The sequence below is a fragment of the Nothobranchius furzeri genome, chromosome 3 (genome assembly GCF_043380555.1).
Source record: "Nothobranchius furzeri strain GRZ-AD chromosome 3, NfurGRZ-RIMD1, whole genome shotgun sequence".
Classification (NCBI taxonomy): Eukaryota; Metazoa; Chordata; class Actinopteri; order Cyprinodontiformes; family Nothobranchiidae; genus Nothobranchius; species Nothobranchius furzeri.
In genome coordinates this window covers 82,124,654-82,141,575 of record NC_091743.1, presented here as the reverse complement: position 1 = coordinate 82,141,575, position 16,922 = coordinate 82,124,654, and the positions used below count along the sequence as shown (strand labels likewise).

Below are 16,922 nucleotides of genomic sequence, written 5' to 3'. Positions count from 1 at the left end.
ATATGTCGGTATCGGCTAATATCGGTTATCGATCATAACAGATCTTAATATCGGTATCGGCCCAAAAATTTCATATCAGTGCATCACTAATAAAAACAACCTGGGCCCAGGATGGAGCCCTGGGGAACTCCACCTCTAGAAATATTCACTTATAGCCCCGTTTTTCATTTAATGATTCATTAAATTGTCAAATAGCAAAAATACTTCTGATGAAATACGGATAGATCTAAGGACAAACTGGGTGTGTTAGTGTCCTGCATTCTCTTCTCTTCCTCCTCCTCTTCACTTTACTAACACCCCCTAAACTCACTGCATGCCCTGCGGTTCTCCTGTCTGTCTCGCCCGGCCATGCAGCCCGGAGCAGAATCCCTCGTCCCAGCATGAGTCAAGGCTGCAGCCGTGAAGCCAGTCGCGAGAGCAGCCGTGACACCAGTCCTGCCAGGGGTTTCTCCCCCCTGGGTGAGTACACACCAAAACTTCCAGACCTCCCCTCTGTCAGAGCAGAACATTACCCTCTTTGCCTCGTCTGTGTCCAGATTCTGTCTTGACAATGATCCAATCCAACTTCTGTCAGGAGCTTTTAGACTGAGTCAGAGTTTTGGAATGTTCTAAACCAGGAGAACCTGCTGTGGTTTATCTGTCGTCGTGCAGCCAGCCGTCCTCAGTCATGATCCGCCATCGCCCTGTCCTCTACAGAGGGCTCCTGTGGTGGAAAACACCTAAAGCTTTCTGTTTCATCCACTCGTCTGCTCTGTTAGTCAGCCTCTACTGCAGACCAATCCTCTGATGTTCCTGAGTTCAGCGTGGCGGATCAGATGAGCTTCTACTTTTGATCTGAGCAGAATCTTCTCTTGAGTTTTGTCAGTGGTGATCCAGGGGTGCTGCCTCTTATCAGAGTCAGGATGGGGGGGGGGGGGGGTTAGGTTGATGCATCGTGTAAAACCCGTCCTCCATTCTGTTTTCTGTCACACACGAGTAGGTTTTCAGCCGAGTGTCTCTGAGACGGCGTGATGCTGACTAATTCCATCATTTTGCTTTTTATTCTGATGGATGGTTCTCTCCTCACTCACCAGCAGGGGGCACTCACAGAACCTTCCTGGTCCAAACCATTTTATCAGAACAGAACCAAAACCTTCAGGAACTGAGATGATTAAAAGTCTTTTTTTTTTCATCTTGTTTTAGATTTTATGAGCTGCTCTGCTGCTCTTTAAGCAACTTTGCTTCTCTAACTTGTTTTTTCTGGTTTCTTATTCGTTTCTGCTGCTTTTTCTCTGTTGAGGTTCTGCTTTTTGCTTCGCGTGTGCTCGGGTTAAAAACCAGGTTTTAGATTTTAGACCAGAGTTCAACCAGAATTATCATCTCATCAGACTGAATGGGCCCATGTGCCAGAGTTCAGAGGAACCGGATCAGAACCAGTCACAGCTGGGTTACACTCTGTCATTCTGATGATAGCTCCTCCTCCTCCTCCTCCTCAGACCGGCTGACCCACCAGGCTCGGATCTCCGCTTCCGTTAACGCCATGAAGATCCTCAACACCGGCACCGATGTGGAGGCGGCGGTGGCCGACGCTCTGGTGAGAACAGACTCCTTTATGATCAGGAGAAGAACAAGCCGAGTTCAGAATCTAAACGATGCTGATGTCAGTTTTCTTCTGTCTGGTGGAACTTTCAGCTCTTAGGAGAATCCAGGACTAAGGTAGTGGAACCGTTCTGACTGCATGCAGAACACCAGCCTTAAACTTTGACTGTGGCGGTTTGTTTTTGTCTCATCTCTGTGATTAAAGTGCTTAACCAGGATAAAGTTAAAGAAACCAGCACGCTGATATCGAGTAGCTTTCATTATCAGAGTTCCGCATGTCTGCTTCCTCACAGAGATTTCATTCTCCATGTGCTAGAAGCCCTCTAAGCTCCGCCCTCTTCTCTATCCTCCATTTAACCCCGCCCTGACCCATGCCACCTACTTTAAACCCCATTCTCTTCTCTCTGATCCCCTCAAAACTCCACCGTGTCTCTCCTCTCTCCCAGCGACGCCCAGCAAGGCGCCGTTTCGAGCCCCCCGGTATGTACTCAGACGATGACGCGAACAGCGATGCCTCCAGCGCCTGCTCAGACCGCTCTTTCAGCTCGCGGAATGGCGGCGTGGCGTTCCTGCGTCAGACGGAGGATGTGGCTGAGGTTCTAAACCACTGTGCCAGTGCCAACTGGTCCGAGAGGAAGGAGGGGCTGCTGGGGCTGCAGAACCTGCTGAAGGGCCAGAGGACACTCAGGTAAGTCAGGTTGTCTGGACCAGGTGTCCACACCTGAGGTGTCGTTGTGAAACACTGAGTGTTGCTGTTTGTGCTTCAGCCGCGTGGAGCTGAAGAGGCTCTGTGAGATCTTCACTAGGATGTTTGCAGATCCTCACAGCAAGGTGAGAACCCCCTGAGCTTCAGGGTCAAACAGCGTTTGGGTCAGAACGTAGCAGTCTAACAGGCACAGTAGACCCACAACAGGTCAAAGGTCAAACTAACAGCGTGTTTTTGTTGCATGCATTCTTTCCGCTGCGGACTCTAACAAACACCAGAGAGTAAGTCTTCATCCTCCTCTAACTCCTGACTCCAGAGCTGGTCCACAAGCACGGTCCTAACCCTCCTCTTCATCACGTGTCTGTTTCAGGTCTTCAGTATGTTCCTGGAGACTCTGGTGGACTTCATCATCCTACATCGAGATGACCTGCAGGACTGGCTCTTTGTCCTGCTCACACAGCTGCTGAAGAAGATGGGGGCCGACCTGCTGGGGTCAGTCCAGGCCAAAGTTCAGAAAGCCCTGGATGTCACCAGGTCAGTTTCAGGTCCTCAGGTGGTGGTCCTGTTCACAGAACGTCCGCTGGGATTGGTGCAAGGCTGTTAGAGAAACATCTAGTATCTAGTACTGTCTATGTTTTACTTTAGTCTAGTCTAGACAATCATGAAACCATCAATATACTCTATATACCATTAATGATCCATCACTTCCACTGAGGGACCAGAGTCACCAGAGGGGTTAGTTTCTTTCCCCTGAAAGGTTTTTGTCCTCTAGAGGGTGTCCTATGGGGGACTGAAGCTGGTCTGGTCTGAGGGTTTTTCTGTCCCCTCAGAGACTCGTTTCCCTACGAGCTGCAGTTCAACATCCTGATGCGGTTCATTGTGGACCAGACCCAGACCCCCAACCTGAAGGTGAAGGTGGCCATCTTGCGCTACATCGAGGCTCTGGCCCGACAGATGGACCCAGCCGACTTTGTCAACTCCAGCGAGACTCGACTCGCCGTCTCACGCATCATCACCTGGACCACTGAGCCCAAGAGCTCTGACGTCCGTAAGGTGGGTCCATGTGAAGGTCTAGACCCGCCCACCGTCTAGCGTTACTGGTTCTCGTTTATGTTGTGATACTGTTTCCTGATGATGTCATCTGAAACCCAGACCCTGCAGAACTGGGTGGGGGAGGATTTGTCAGGTCGCAGCGGCACGGTGGCCTCTCTTCCTGGGGAGGGAAACCTGGAGGAGAGGTGTAAGCAGGTAGACTCCGCCCCCCCCCCCCAATCCCCATCCGCTGGGTCCAGCAACCTGAAGTGACTAACCTTTAACCCGCCAGCAGCTTCTGCATGAACCTCCTGCAGTCGAAGTTCTGACCGCATGTGAATCAGCTCCCGTGGAACCAGCACAGCTCCTAATGAATATCTATTCTTAAATTCAGCTTCTAATAAATGAAAAAATATTTCTGTAAAATAACACCCCTAAATAACCCTTGTTTTATAAATGAATCATGTGTTACCTTCAGGGCTGTCAGTCACAGCAGCTCTATAAACCACAAATCCATCAAGTGAACATGTTTGTTCCTGAAGCAACCTCAAACTTCACCCTGCTTCGGTCGCCACCGCGGGGCGTTGTTAGCCTGCAGCAGCGCCCGCGCTCTGGGTGACGCTCGTAGTAAATCAGCCTGGCTGGTATTTAAAATAAATCCACTTTTTAATCAGATCTTCTCTTCATCACCTCCGTAATCACTTTGTTCTGTAGAACCGTGGTTTTAACCTCCTACTCAGGTCCTGTTGGGTTCTTTTGTTTATCACATCCTTGTTCTTCAAACCTTCTGTTATTTATTTCATTCTTCTGGGATCCGAACATCAAACCGGTCCGGTTCTGTTCGTGTTCTCTGGTGGAACCGATGGCGTTTCCTGCTTTCTCCGTGTTTTACTCTGTCCAGCTGAACTTGCTTGTTTTCAGTTTGTCTTTTTAATGTTTCTGAAGTCCTGCTGAAGGAAACAAACTCTCAGGAGGTTTTCAGGCACCGCACACACCTCAGATTCAGTGTGTGTGTGGTTCTGTGTGTCCAGGCGGCCCAGGTGGTTCTGATCGCGCTCTTCGAGCTCAACACTCCAGAGTTCACCATGCTGCTTGGGGCGCTGCCCAAAACCTTTCAGGATGGGACCACCAGGCTGCTGCACAACCACCTGAGGAACGCCAGCGCCGCCATCAGCACGGTCTCACTCACTCACTCACTCACTCACTCACTCACTCACTCACTCACTCACACACACACACACACACACACACAACCTTTGTCAAAACCAGGTCATTCTAACCTGTCGTGTTTCTTCTCTTTCAGGCGTCTCCAGGGACCTCGGGTCGGACCGCTCCACGCCATCCCATCAGCCGCAGCAGCCCTCTGACCTCACCCACTAGCCCCGCCCACGGTGGCCTCTCCCCTAGGTATGCTCTCCCCCAGGACTGCTGCTCGTTGAAGGAGGTTTAGAGCAGACGTGTTCTGCTGGGTTCCTGCTGTAGAATCAGAGGTTCTGACAGAACCAGGTTCAGATCTAGTCTCTAAATGTACCTCAGGTGTCTGATGATCTTCTCTTTAACTGACCTGAGATCAGCTGCTCCTGATACCTCTCTACTCCTCCTCTTTCTCCTCCCCTGCTCCTCCCAGTCGCCTGTGGACTTGGAGCGCTGAGCACTCTAAATACCCTCCTCTTCCTCCCTTCTCCTCCCCTCTTCCTACCCCTCTTGCTGCCTCCCTCAAGGCCTCACGGCGAGCTTCCTCCCCCAGGTAACCCCGCCCTTCCTCACCTCCACCCCCACCCCCTCCCCGACGGGGTTCCACAGCCTCCATCGTTTTATGTTCTGTGTTTTATTTTTGAAAAGTTCCCAAGAATCTGTCCCTGTCTGTCTCCAACCTGTCTTTTCATCAGTGTGCATGTCCATCCAGAGTCACTCCTTGTCCCAGGTCCAACGCTACTTCCTGTTTCCAGGAGACAACCAATCAGAGCTGAATGTTTTTAGTTTAATCAGGAAACAGGAAGTTGTTGTTCAACACAAAAACCATAACCGTGTTTGTTCCACTTGCTTCAGGTCAAAGTTCAGGGTCAGATTCACTCAAACCAGGCGGGTTCTGTCCGTCTCCCATCTGAATGTTCTGCTCTGGTTCTTCTTGGTACTGATGTGCTGCAGCGGGTTGGAGTTTGACAGCGAGAACGTGAACTCTGAGGAGATCTTTGGCTCACTCTGCGGAGTCACTGAGGGCATCCAGAACTTCAGCTTCCGTGGCCACGGTGACCAGATGGAGCTGCTCAAGCGGGACGGCTCGGTGAGCATCCAGGGGGTCCGTTAGTTCTGTACACAAATGTTCTGGACTCGTGACCCGGTTTGTTATCGGATAAAAGTAGTTTCCGATTTCCCAAACGATGAATAGGAACCTGTGTCAGCTGCTTTGGTCCATCTGGACCTCTAACCTGACCCGTCTGTGGCGGTGTCCTCTCAGGTCAGCATGGTGCCAGTCTCAGAGTCCAGTCCTCGGTTCTGTGGGGACGTGACGGAGAGTGGTCGGACGGCTCTGGACAACAAGACGTCTCTGCTGAACACTCCGTCACCTCGATCGTTCTCCGGACAACGCTTCAGAGAGTACAACCCGTACAACTACACAGACGGGTCGACAGACCGAGCCGCCCTGCTCGAGGACGCCGCCGAGCAGCTCGGAGACGGTAAGATTCGGTTCGGTTCTGACCCGTCAAAACGTCTGATTCCCTCTTATACTCGGTCTGTGTCTGCAGGTCGGAGGCAGGAGTGTGTCGAAAACAAGATCCTGAACCCCAAAAGCTTCCCTGGTAAATCAAAGCTTAGCCGATCCACTTAGACTGGTCCTGTTAAACTGGGCCAGTCTAACTGGACCAGTGTGGGACTCAGATCCAGATTTCAGGGTTTTACCCATAATCCCTTTCTGTTGGGGCAGCCGGTCATGCAGAGCAGCTGGAGCTGGTTGGAGACCTCCTGAAGGAGCTGTCCCAAGCCCAGACTGGAGACCGAAGCCCTGAGGAGCGCCGGGGGACGCTGCTGGAGCTGCTGAAGGTGGCCCGAGAGGACAGCCTGGTGGTGTGGGAGGAACACTTTAAGACCATGCTGCTTCTGCTGCTGGAGACCCTAGGAGACCAGGACGTGAGGCGCTTTCTGTCTCTAAATGTGACTTTTGCTGTGAGAGGTTCTGGTTCTGACTAGTCTGGTTTGGTCTGACTCAGCACTCGATCCGAGCTCTGGCCCTACGAGTCCTGAAGGAGATCCTGCGGAACCAGCCGGGCCGGTTTAAGAACTACGCTGAGCTGACCATCATGAAGACGCTGGAGGCTCATAAGGACTCCCACAAAGAGGTGATGCAGGCTTGTCCAGGTTCTGAGGGTCCTTCACTCTCACCGTGCTCATCCATTCTTCTTCTGCTGCTGCTGCGCCTGTTTCAGGTGGTGCGAGCAGCAGAGGAGGCGGCGTCCATGCTGGCAAGCTCCACCCACCCTGAGCAGTGCATCAAGGTCCTGTGTCCCATCGTCCAGACCACCGACTACCCCATCAACCTGGCTGCCATCAAGATGCAGACCAGGGCCATTGAACGCATCACCAAGGAGCCATTGCACCAGCTGCTGCCGGACGTCATACCTGGGCTTCTGCAGGTGAGGCTCCACCCCTTTCTGGAGATGGTTTAATTGCTTCTTTGTGTTTCTGATGGTCTGGTTCTTCTGCTGCAGGGCTATGACAACACGGAGAGCAGCGTGAGGAAGGCCAGCGTCTTCTGCCTGGTCTCCATCTACTCTGTGATTGGAGAGGAGCTGAAGCCTTACCTGTCCCAGCTGACTGGCAGCAAGGTGAGTTCACTTCCTGTCGGGAAAGGTGGAGCTCGAGTTTTAGTTCATTTTGGATGTTTCCGCTGCAGATGAAGCTCCTGAACCTTTACATCAAGAGGGCTCAGACCTCCACCAGCAACAGCAGCAGCTCCTCTGACATCTCCTCCTACTGAGTCTGTAGAATCATCTCTCCACCCACCATCCTCCTGTCTCTCCCGGGACCTTCGTTAGATCCTTAAGACCTCCGTCTTGTCTGATGGAAACAGAAGTAGAAACGGTTTTTAGTATCTGACCAAAGGTCCTGCTGGCTCCTGGATCAGAGCTGGTTCTGGAGGAGAGACAAGGAAGCAACTTCCTGTTAGTAGGTCCAGTTCCTTCAACTCCCAGAACCATGAATGTAAAAGTTCTCCAGAACATCTGCCTCTGAACAGGACCGACCCAGACCAGGTCCAGTTTTAAGTCGAATGGTTTTAGAAGCAGCCGCACCGAGGTTCTAAATGAAAAACATGACCAGTAGAACCAGAACCGCCTGTAGAACCAGAGTTCTGACCTGGTGAAGGCTTTCAGACACTTGTCAGTCACTAGAACCCGTGCGTTGGTTCCACTTCCTGAGACAGATCATGGTCAGGGTTTATTCCTAACCCGAACCCCAACGGTTTAACCTTTGACCTCATCAGCTGTTGTAACTGTTACGGTTTCATACAAAATTAAAGTATAAGATGAACCAGACCGAAGTTTAAAGTGAAATGTATTCAGTTTTACACTAAATAACTAGAAATGTACTGAAAAGGTTTTAAACGCAGAAATCTTCAACGTTTCTGTTTGATTCACCAGAAAAAGTAAAATAAATAGTTTTCTGGTGATTCTTGATTTCCTCCTGAAATTTGAATCAAATGAAAGCTGATGCAGACTGTAGGCAGAGCCTAATGAGCCCCACCGGGTTTAACCTATCAGATCAGTCTGTTCATAGTGGGCGGAGCCTGTGTACACTCAGCTGGTGACATGGGTTGTTGTAATGAATTCTTTACTTTTGTTGTGATTGTAGTTGAACCATAACAGATGTTTACCTTTAATGCTTTTCTTTATTATATTTGAATGTTCCAAACTCATGTTCATGCTAAGTTTTATTAGCAACAAGTTTTTTCCTGAGTATTTATGATAAAAGTTGAGTTTATTTAGTGTGATTCAGTCCCTCCATCTTTGAAATCATAACCTGATAAGTGTGACACAGCTGTTAGTTTTAATCTATGCACACCTTACCTCGGGTGCGGTTCCCTATTATCTGCTGTCAGATTATAGTCCTTGGGATGCGTTCCATTCCTAATGTCGTAGTGATCCATCAGCTGATTCTACGCTGACGGCTCTTGTTGTAGTTTGACCTCTGAAATGTGAAAGAATCAGCTGATGAAAGCTCCCGGAGCTTGGGTTCTGGACTTTAGCAATAACCTGGGAGACCCGGTCCAGGTCTCCAGTAGAACCACTGGAATGTACTGGTTCTGAACAGAAGTGTCTTTGTTCTTAAAGTGCTACTAGAATAACCAGATGTTACTGCTGCGTATTGTGATACTAACACACACACACACACACACTGATGGAAACCAGAACTTTAGGATCCTCTGATTGGTTGGTGCTAAACTCCACCCATCTGGTGCTCCTGTGTTGATTTGTTTTTTTAATAAAAAGGTAAACAAAGAGCAGCTGGCTGCTTTGGGTCTGATCGGGTATTTGTTCTGGACTGACCCGATTCAGTGGGACCAGTCTGATCACAGGACCTGATGGTTGCTCCTAGAACCCACCAGTCAGACGGATAAATGTTCTGGGGGAACTGTGGTCCTCCAGAACCAGCAGAATTCTGCAGAAGCACTCATTTCCCAGATGGGAGTGTTTCTGGGTTTAGCTGGTTCTGTCGATTTCTGGCCCGTACTAACACTAGCACACCTGATTCTGCAGGTGAATGAAGAGATGCTGTAAATAAGCCTAAAGCCACTCCTGCTGCATGTCTCAGTATTTATACTCTGTTGGACCTTGTATGTACAATCGCCTGTTCACCTGTGGTAGACTCACAAGTTCAATAAAAAGTCAGGCTTGTTTTGCTCTCATTTAATAAACTTGTTTCCAGGTAAATTATGTGTTTGTGAGTCATTCCTGTTAAGTGACCTAAAATGCTTCATAACTGATTCACTGGAAAGGTTTCTCTTTGCACAGGCAGTCGGCAAATGAAACTGTCGGCAAGGTAAAGAGAAACCTTTCCTGTGTTTTAAAAAAGAACCAAAAATGGAATTAGAAGCCAAACACAGAAAGAACGTACCAAAGACGTTTATAACTTTGAATTTAGTGAATAAATAAAAACAAGGTTGTGAGCTAAAACGTTCAGATGAGATTAAATTAGTTAAGTTTATTTTGGGTTGAAGCTTGTTTGATGGTCCTGCGATTTCCTCTCATTTTAATCAAAATTTTGTTGCTGTTAAACTTATTTCATTACAAACACACTAATAAACGCAGTGTGAAGAAATTGCTCTCATGCTGGTTTTACTTTTTTTTTCTCCCCACTTAGAGCTCCATGTTTGTTTTATGATCTTTATCTTATTTTTATTTTCCAAACTAAAAATCTGACTTTTGGGAGGGGGGAAAACGTTTATTTGAAATGTGAAAAAAAAATTTTAGGCTTTGAACTGTTATGCTTTATTATAATTTCTATTGCTTTAGTGTTTTTTTAGGGTTCTTGTTTCAGTTCTAAGGGGAACTTCCTGACTGTTTTCACTCCACCTCCCATAAACCTTTGCACCGTGCGCCGCTGGACCGCTTCTGGAATGTTCTCCGATGAAACTAAATTACAAACAAGCTTGATTTAAACGTAAATCTAAGTTATATTTTAACTGTTTTTGTTGGAGCTATTTATACTTTATTTGTGTTATTTTTGTGAATTTTCTTTAAATTTGTGATTAGTTCACTTTATATTTTTGAAGCATTTATAAAGTTTATTTGTAGATTATTTGTTTATTTTTGTTGTTCGTTTTGTTGTTTACCTTTGTAAGTCAGTCAGGAAAAATCACCGGGTCATTTTGTCTAATAAGTAGGCACTGATAAAGGACCAGCATGCACTGGGGTGGGCGTATGGAGAAGCAGCAGGAAACAATGGAAAACAGGATGTGTGTTTTATTGCTTGCCAACCTGGAAAATAAACCTTGAAGAAAACGCAGCTTTCAAGTTTGGACATTGAACTTCTTCTGCCTGCGTACGAAACGTTACTACAGTGCAGCAGCGGCTTTTAAAGTTGGAAAATATGAAGTGAGTTGACAAACAAAGGAACCGCCACTACATAAAGTAAAACACTTAGCCTGTGGAACAGAAGGAATGTTCCCTCCCTGATGGGCAGGTTGCAAAGGTGGATCTTGAGGATCGTCATCAAACAACAGGTTGGATCTGATCCTTTTTGAGGAATTCAATTAGACTTCCTGCTTCAGGCCCGGGTCATCATCTCACTGACTCATCAAAGCTGGTGAGTGAAAATGTTGTTTAAACCGTAAAGGAAAACGGTAAAAGAAGATTAAAGACAATATTTCACTACAAACAAAGACTGATGATGTGCCAAGCTGATGCATGATTGGATGATTGAAAGGTGACAACGCCCATTGTGGAAATGTTTGCTTGCTGCAGTCTACAATCGTAAACAAAGAAAAGCGTCTGTGCTTTATGCTAAGGATTCTCTGAGTTCTGTGCAGTTTTAAGTGACAGAACTAGTTAATAAAACTGCTAAAATGTCTGATGTCAAAAGTAAACAAGAGGATGACACTCAAATGCTGAAAGAGAAAAGAAACATTAAATTCACACCAAAGGGTTTGGGGCTTTACATTAAAACATGCCAAGAAAAACGGAGTTCAATGTGTAAACAAAGCTCAAAGTACAGGGAGAAAATATCCACTTTAATGACGTCACATGAAAATGCTGATGAAGTTTCTTCTGATTTTGCCAAATTTATTAAATGCTGTCAAGACTCAGCAGATGTGCATGACTCATTTTTAAGTTTGCCATTGCCAGAGGAGGAACTGAAAAGACGAGCTGTGTACTTCAAACCCAAGGTGAAAGCGTTCTCTGAATTTATGGACAAAGTAAAGGTTTGGTTGCAGGAAGCAGGCAATCCCTTCACAGAACAAAACAGATGTTTCTGACGATCAAGTTGCTGAAAGTCCGGATGAAATAAACCCTGAAGACAGTGTCTCCAATATTTCATGTGTAAAACTTCGATCAAAAGGCTCTTCTCAATCCCGAATATCATCAATGTCTTCTGCACGCATCAAGACTGCAGCTGATCAGGCAGCGCTCAAAGAGCGAGCAGCTGCGTTGACGAAAAAACATTTGATTGAAGATCAAAAGGAAAGACTGAGAAAGGAAAAGGAGAAATTAGCTTTGGAAACGGAGTTGGCAGCAACCAAGTTTCACATTTTGGAAATAAACTCAGTTTGCGGTTCAAAACAATCGGAAGGAATGAACTCTTATTTTGAAGGAGGCCACGTACAGAAGCCGACTCAGCTAAATCCTAATACAGACATGTTTGCTCCAAAAGAACAAGATCATTCTGTTATAAATCCTGCTCCTGAACCACAGATTGTCCAGCCCAAAGAAAGACCTCAGCCTCCTGTGGAAGTAAAAATGAAAAAGGTTGATGCTCAAGCAACACAGCAAACTTTGCATCAATGTTCACCTTTGGCAGAAGACTCAGAAAGATATTGTGAACATAATGCAGAAGCAAAATGACATCACTGCCTTACTTGTGAAGCTAAATTTCTCTTCTGTCCTCCCCGCCAGACATATCCCTGTGTTTGATGGAGACCCGTTACAGTACAGATCATTTATGAACGCCTTTGAAAACGGAGTGGAAGCTAAAACTGACAGCTGGAGCGACTGCTTGCACTTCCTAGAGCAGTTCACTAGGGAGCAGTCTAAAGACTTGGTTCACAGCTGTCAGCATGTGCCTCCTGAACAAGGCTATTCCAGAGCTAAATATCTTCTTGAAGAATATTTTGGAAATGAAAGGAAAATCACCTCTGCATACAGGGAGAAGGTTATCAGTTGGCCACTAATTAAAAGTGAGGATGTGAAAGGCCTTCAATCATTCTCTCTATTTCTTCAAGGATGTTCAAATCATAGTCGTCGTCTTCCTCCGCTTGTCCGGGTCCGGGTCGCGGGGGCAGCATCCCAACTAGGGAGCGCCAGACCGTCCTCTCCCCGGCCACCTCCACCAGCTCCTCCGGCAGGACCCCAAGGCGTTCCCGGACCAGATTGGAGATGTAACCTCTCCAACGTGTCCTGGGTCGACCCGGGGGCCTCCTGCCAGCAGGACATGCCCGAAACACCTCCCCAGGGAGGCGTCCAGGAGGCATCCTGACCAGATGCCCAGACCACCTCAACTGGCTCCTTTTCAGGGTCCGCATCGCTGCAGACGCTGAACCAATCTACCTGTTGATCTCCAGATCCCTCCTACACTCACACATGAACAAGACCCCGAGATACTTAAACTCCTCCACTTGAGGTAGGACGTCTCTCCCGACCCGGAATTGGCAAGCCACCCTTTTCCGTTCGAGAACCATGGTCTCAGATTTGGAGGTGCTGATCTTCATCACAGCCGCTTCACACTCTGCCACAAACCTACCCAGCAAGAGCTGAAGGTCAGAGTTGGATGAAGCTAGAAGGACCACATCATCCGCAAAAAGCATAGATTAGATTCTCCTGCCACCAAACTCGACACACTCCACACCACGGCTGCGCCTAGAAATTCTGTCCATAAAGGTAATGAACAGAACCGGTGACAAAGGGCAGCCCTGGCGGAGTCCAACCCTCACCGGGAACAGGTCCGACTTACTGCCGCCTATGCGGACCAAACTCATGCTCCTCTGGTAAAGGGACTGAATGGCCCTTAACAGAAAGCCACCCACCCCATACTCCTGGAGCGCCCCCCACAGGGTGCCCCTGGGGACATGGTCATAAGCCTTCTCCAAATCCACAAAGCACATGTGGATTGGTTGGGCAAACTCCCATGCCCCCTCCATCACCCTTGCAAGGGTATAGAGCTGGTCCACAGTTCCACGGCCAGGACAAAAACCACATTGCTCCTCCTCAATCTGAGATTCAACTATCGATCGGACCCTCCTCTTCAGTACCTTGGAGTAGACCTTTCCAGGGGGCTGAGGAGTGTGATCCCCTATAGTTGGAACACACACTCAGGTCACCCTTCTTAAAGATGGGGACCACCACCCCTGTCTGCCACTCCACAGGAACAGCCCCCGATGACCACGCAATGTTGCAACCATGACAGCCCTACAACATCCATAGCCTTGAAATACCCAGGACGAATCTCATCCGCCCCCGGGGCTCCGCCGCTGTGTAGTTGTTTGACTACCTCAGCAACTTCTGCCCCCGAGATTGGCCAGTCCATCCCCAGGTCTCGCGGCTCTGGTTCCTCCTCGGAATGTGCGTAGGTGGGATTGAGGAGCTCCTCAAAGTATTCCTTCCACCGTCCGACTGTAGCCCCAGTTGACGTCAGCAGCTCCCCATCCCCACTGTAAACAGTGTGAGCGTATTGCTACCTTCCTCTCCTGAGGTGTCGGACAGTTTGCCAGGACCTCTTTGGAGCCAATCGATAGTCTTTCTCCATGGCCTCACCAAACTCCTCCCACGTCCGAGATTTTGCCTCGGCAACTGCCACTGCTGCACCCCGCTTGGCTATCCGGTACATGTCTGCTGCCTCCGGAGACCCACAGACCAGCCACGCCCTGCAGGCCTCCTTCTTCAGCCTGATGGCTCCCTGAACCTCTGGTGTTCACCAGCGGGTACGGGGGTTGCCACCACGACTGGCACCGGCCACCTTGCGACCATAGCTAACAACAGCCAACTCAACAATTGCAGAGTGGAACAAGGCCCACTCGGAGTCAATGTCCCCCACTGCTCTCGGGACCCAGTAAAAGCTCTGCTGGAGGTGGGATTTGAAGATTGTCTTGACAGGTTCTTCTGCCAGGCGCTCCCAGCAGAACCTCACTATGCGTTTGGGTCTGCCAGGTCTACGCGGCATCTTCTCCTGCCATCTGGTCCAACTCACCACCAGGTGGTGATCAGTTGACAGCTCCGCTCCTCTCTGCACTCGGGTGTCCAAAACATACGGCCGCAGGTCAGATGATGCAACTACAAAGTCTATCATCGACCTGTGACCTAGGCTGCCCTGGTACCAAGTGTACCGATGGGCATCCTTATGTTCGAACATGGTGTTCGTTATGGCCAAACTGCGGCTTGTACAGAAGTCCAATAATGAAACACCACTCAAGTTCAGATCAGGCGGGCCGTTCCTCCCAATCACACCCCTCCAGGTCATGCTGTCATTGCCCATGTGAGCATTGAAGTCCCCCAGCAGGACAATGGAGTCCCGTGATGGAGCACTATCTAGCACTCGTCCCAGGGACTCCAAAAAGGGTGGGTACTCTGAACTGATATTTGGCCCATAAGCACAAACAACAGTCAGGACCTGTTCCCCGACCCGAAGGCCCAGGGAAGCTACCCTCTCGTCCCCCGGGGTAAACCCCAACACACAGGCAGAGAGTCTTGGGGCTAACAAAAAGCCAACCCCAGCACTCCGCCTCTCACCCGGAGCAACTCCAGCAAAGGAGAGTGTTCAACCCTTCTCAAGAACTTAGGTTCCAGAGCCAATGCTATGTGTCGAGGTGAGTCCGACTATATCTAGCCGGTACCGCTCAACCTCTGCCACAAGCTCCTGCTCCTTCCCCGCCAGCGAGGTGACGTTCCATGTCCCAAAAACCAGTTTCCTTGTCCGGGGATCAGACCACCAAGGCTCCCGCCTCGGTCTGCCACCCGATCCACACTGCACCGGACCCTTCATGTTCCTCCTGCGGGTGGTGGGTCCACAGTTGGATGAGCCCATGTATCCGGTTCGGGCTGGGCGCTGCTCAACTCGAACAAGCCCCTAGCCTTGGCCAAAAATGACCCAAAATACACAGCGGTATTTTCAAAAAGACACCGGATCAGAAGTCGAAAGCTACTTCGGGGACAAATTTCAAGTTTAAAAGTAAGTCAGCTAATTTTAAAATGTTTTTTTTTTTTTTTTTTTAGATCCAAAGAATTTATCTATTGTTGGTCAGTTGCTTAGCATTTGCAGCTTCGGTTGCTAGCGGGTAGTAACTTGCTTATATTTTTTATTTAATAAACATCTACACAATTTAAAAAGTTAAAGTCTTGTTAAGTATTTATATTGAAAGTAATACATATAAAATATAGTAAGTAAGTAAGTAAGTAACTTTATTTCTATAGCACCTCTCACAGACAAAAAGGTCACAAAGCGCTTCACAAGTTAAAAGGCAACAACATATAAATACAGTAAAATACAGCCACAATATACATAGTGTCAAGTACAACCAATCCGAATGAGACTAAGTTTAAAATGCCTGGAGAAACAAATGGGTTTTAAGATTGCTCTTAAAAACATCAACTGAGTCGATTGAGCGTAAAGACAGAGGTAGCTCATTCCAGAGCCTAGGAGCGACGGCCTGGAATGAGCGATCTCCTCGTGTCCTGAATTGAGTACGTGGGACCATTAAAAGGTTTTGATCCAGTGATCTCAGCCTGCGAGAAGGCGTGTAAGGGCAGAGCATGTCTCGAACATACAATGGAGCCAGACCATGCAGCGCTCTGAAAGCCAGCACAAGAATTTTAAAATTGATGCGAAATGTGATTGGAAGCCAATGAAGAGCTTTTAAAATGGGGGTAATGTGGGCCCTTCTGTTGTCACGGGTCAGAATTCTAGCTGCACAATTCTGGACTTGTTGTAAGCGGGACAGCTCTTTTTTGTTTAGACAAGAAAATAAACTATTACAGTAGTCTAAACGAAATGATGTAAACGCGTGAATAATCAACTCAAGATCAACTTTAGACACCATTGTTCTGACGTATAACGTATAACGTTATCTCCCGTGTCACACGACGCTACGTGACCGCTGTGGAAGCCGCGGTCATGTGATGCAAGTCTGTTCCATTTAACCGTTTTCTTTGACCAAGGAAGGGCAGTGTCCTCGTAAGCAAGGCGCCTGGCCTCGCAAGGCAAGGTGCCTTGACATTGAGAAACACCCTTGAACTCCGCTTTTGCCTTCTGTTTGGAACTTCCTGTTAAATAAAAGAGAAAAATAAAATCTTGTGTCTACCACAGACATGAATAAAAGTTTTTTAATGTAGTTTTTTAAAACTTTATTTAGTAAATTTACAGACAAACATGGCACTTTGACAATGTTAAGTCCAAAACTTAAATTCAAAAGAAGCAGTTAACATGCTATAACATTAGTAAATATAAATTAAATAGACAGCAAAAAGAGACAAAAGAACATAAAGAACAAGTAGAGTACAGCTGTCAATGAGGGTACAGCATTTATCATATAGAATTAGGACATTTTGGAAGTTCAGCTATATGTTATATAGATTTTCATTATATTTGTTGAGGTGTTTCAGGGATTATAATTGAAATTATATTAAAAAACATTGAAGACAGGGGATGATTGTAAAATTTGTTGTTTATGGATAAAAAATTTGGCTAAAGAGAGGATGATATTATTGAATTTAATTCCAAATATTATCATATCTTTAGTGATGTGAACTGGGAGGGGTATTTTAGTTTTGATCCACACCTCTAGCTTTTTCCAGATCAATTGTGTTTTCTGACATTCGTAAAATATATGATCTATAGTTTCTATGTGACTTTCACAAAAAGAGCAGTTGTTGCTATCAATATTAAAACGAGCTTTTAACAATTC

At 47.5% G+C, this 16,922-nt stretch overlaps 1 protein-coding gene across 25 annotated transcripts in view; it reads left to right on the top strand.

The window, feature by feature from the left end:
• LOC107384569 (CLIP-associating protein 1-A) overlaps positions 1-9,243 on the top strand; it is a 31,509-nt gene extending 22,266 nt beyond the window's left edge. For 4 of the 25 annotated variants that reach the window (XM_070549602.1, XM_070549600.1, XM_070549597.1 and 1 more), the window contains 19 exons: positions 355-459; positions 1,476-1,573; positions 1,672-1,695; positions 2,025-2,266; positions 2,346-2,409; positions 2,655-2,818; positions 3,115-3,337; positions 3,437-3,532; positions 4,348-4,494; positions 4,620-4,723; positions 4,944-5,063; positions 5,465-5,600; positions 5,775-5,994; positions 6,064-6,117; positions 6,243-6,445; positions 6,526-6,654; positions 6,742-6,948; positions 7,024-7,140; positions 7,209-9,243. In XM_070549602.1, coding sequence (XP_070405703.1) covers positions 355-459; positions 1,476-1,573; positions 1,672-1,695; positions 2,025-2,266; positions 2,346-2,409; positions 2,655-2,818; positions 3,115-3,337; positions 3,437-3,532; positions 4,348-4,494; positions 4,620-4,723; positions 4,944-5,063; positions 5,465-5,600; positions 5,775-5,994; positions 6,064-6,117; positions 6,243-6,445; positions 6,526-6,654; positions 6,742-6,948; positions 7,024-7,140; positions 7,209-7,292 — 2,537 coding nt within the window. In that variant the 3' untranslated portion in view covers positions 7,293-9,243. The remainder of the gene's footprint in view (positions 1-354; positions 460-1,475; positions 1,574-1,671; positions 1,696-2,024; positions 2,267-2,345; positions 2,410-2,654; positions 2,819-3,114; positions 3,338-3,436; positions 3,533-4,347; positions 4,495-4,619; positions 4,724-4,943; positions 5,064-5,464; positions 5,601-5,774; positions 5,995-6,063; positions 6,118-6,242; positions 6,446-6,525; positions 6,655-6,741; positions 6,949-7,023; positions 7,141-7,208) is intronic. The other 21 variants (XM_070549599.1, XM_070549607.1, XM_070549616.1 and 18 more) reach the window with 12 other exon arrangements.
• The last annotated feature ends 7,679 nt before the right edge of the window (positions 9,244-16,922 follow it).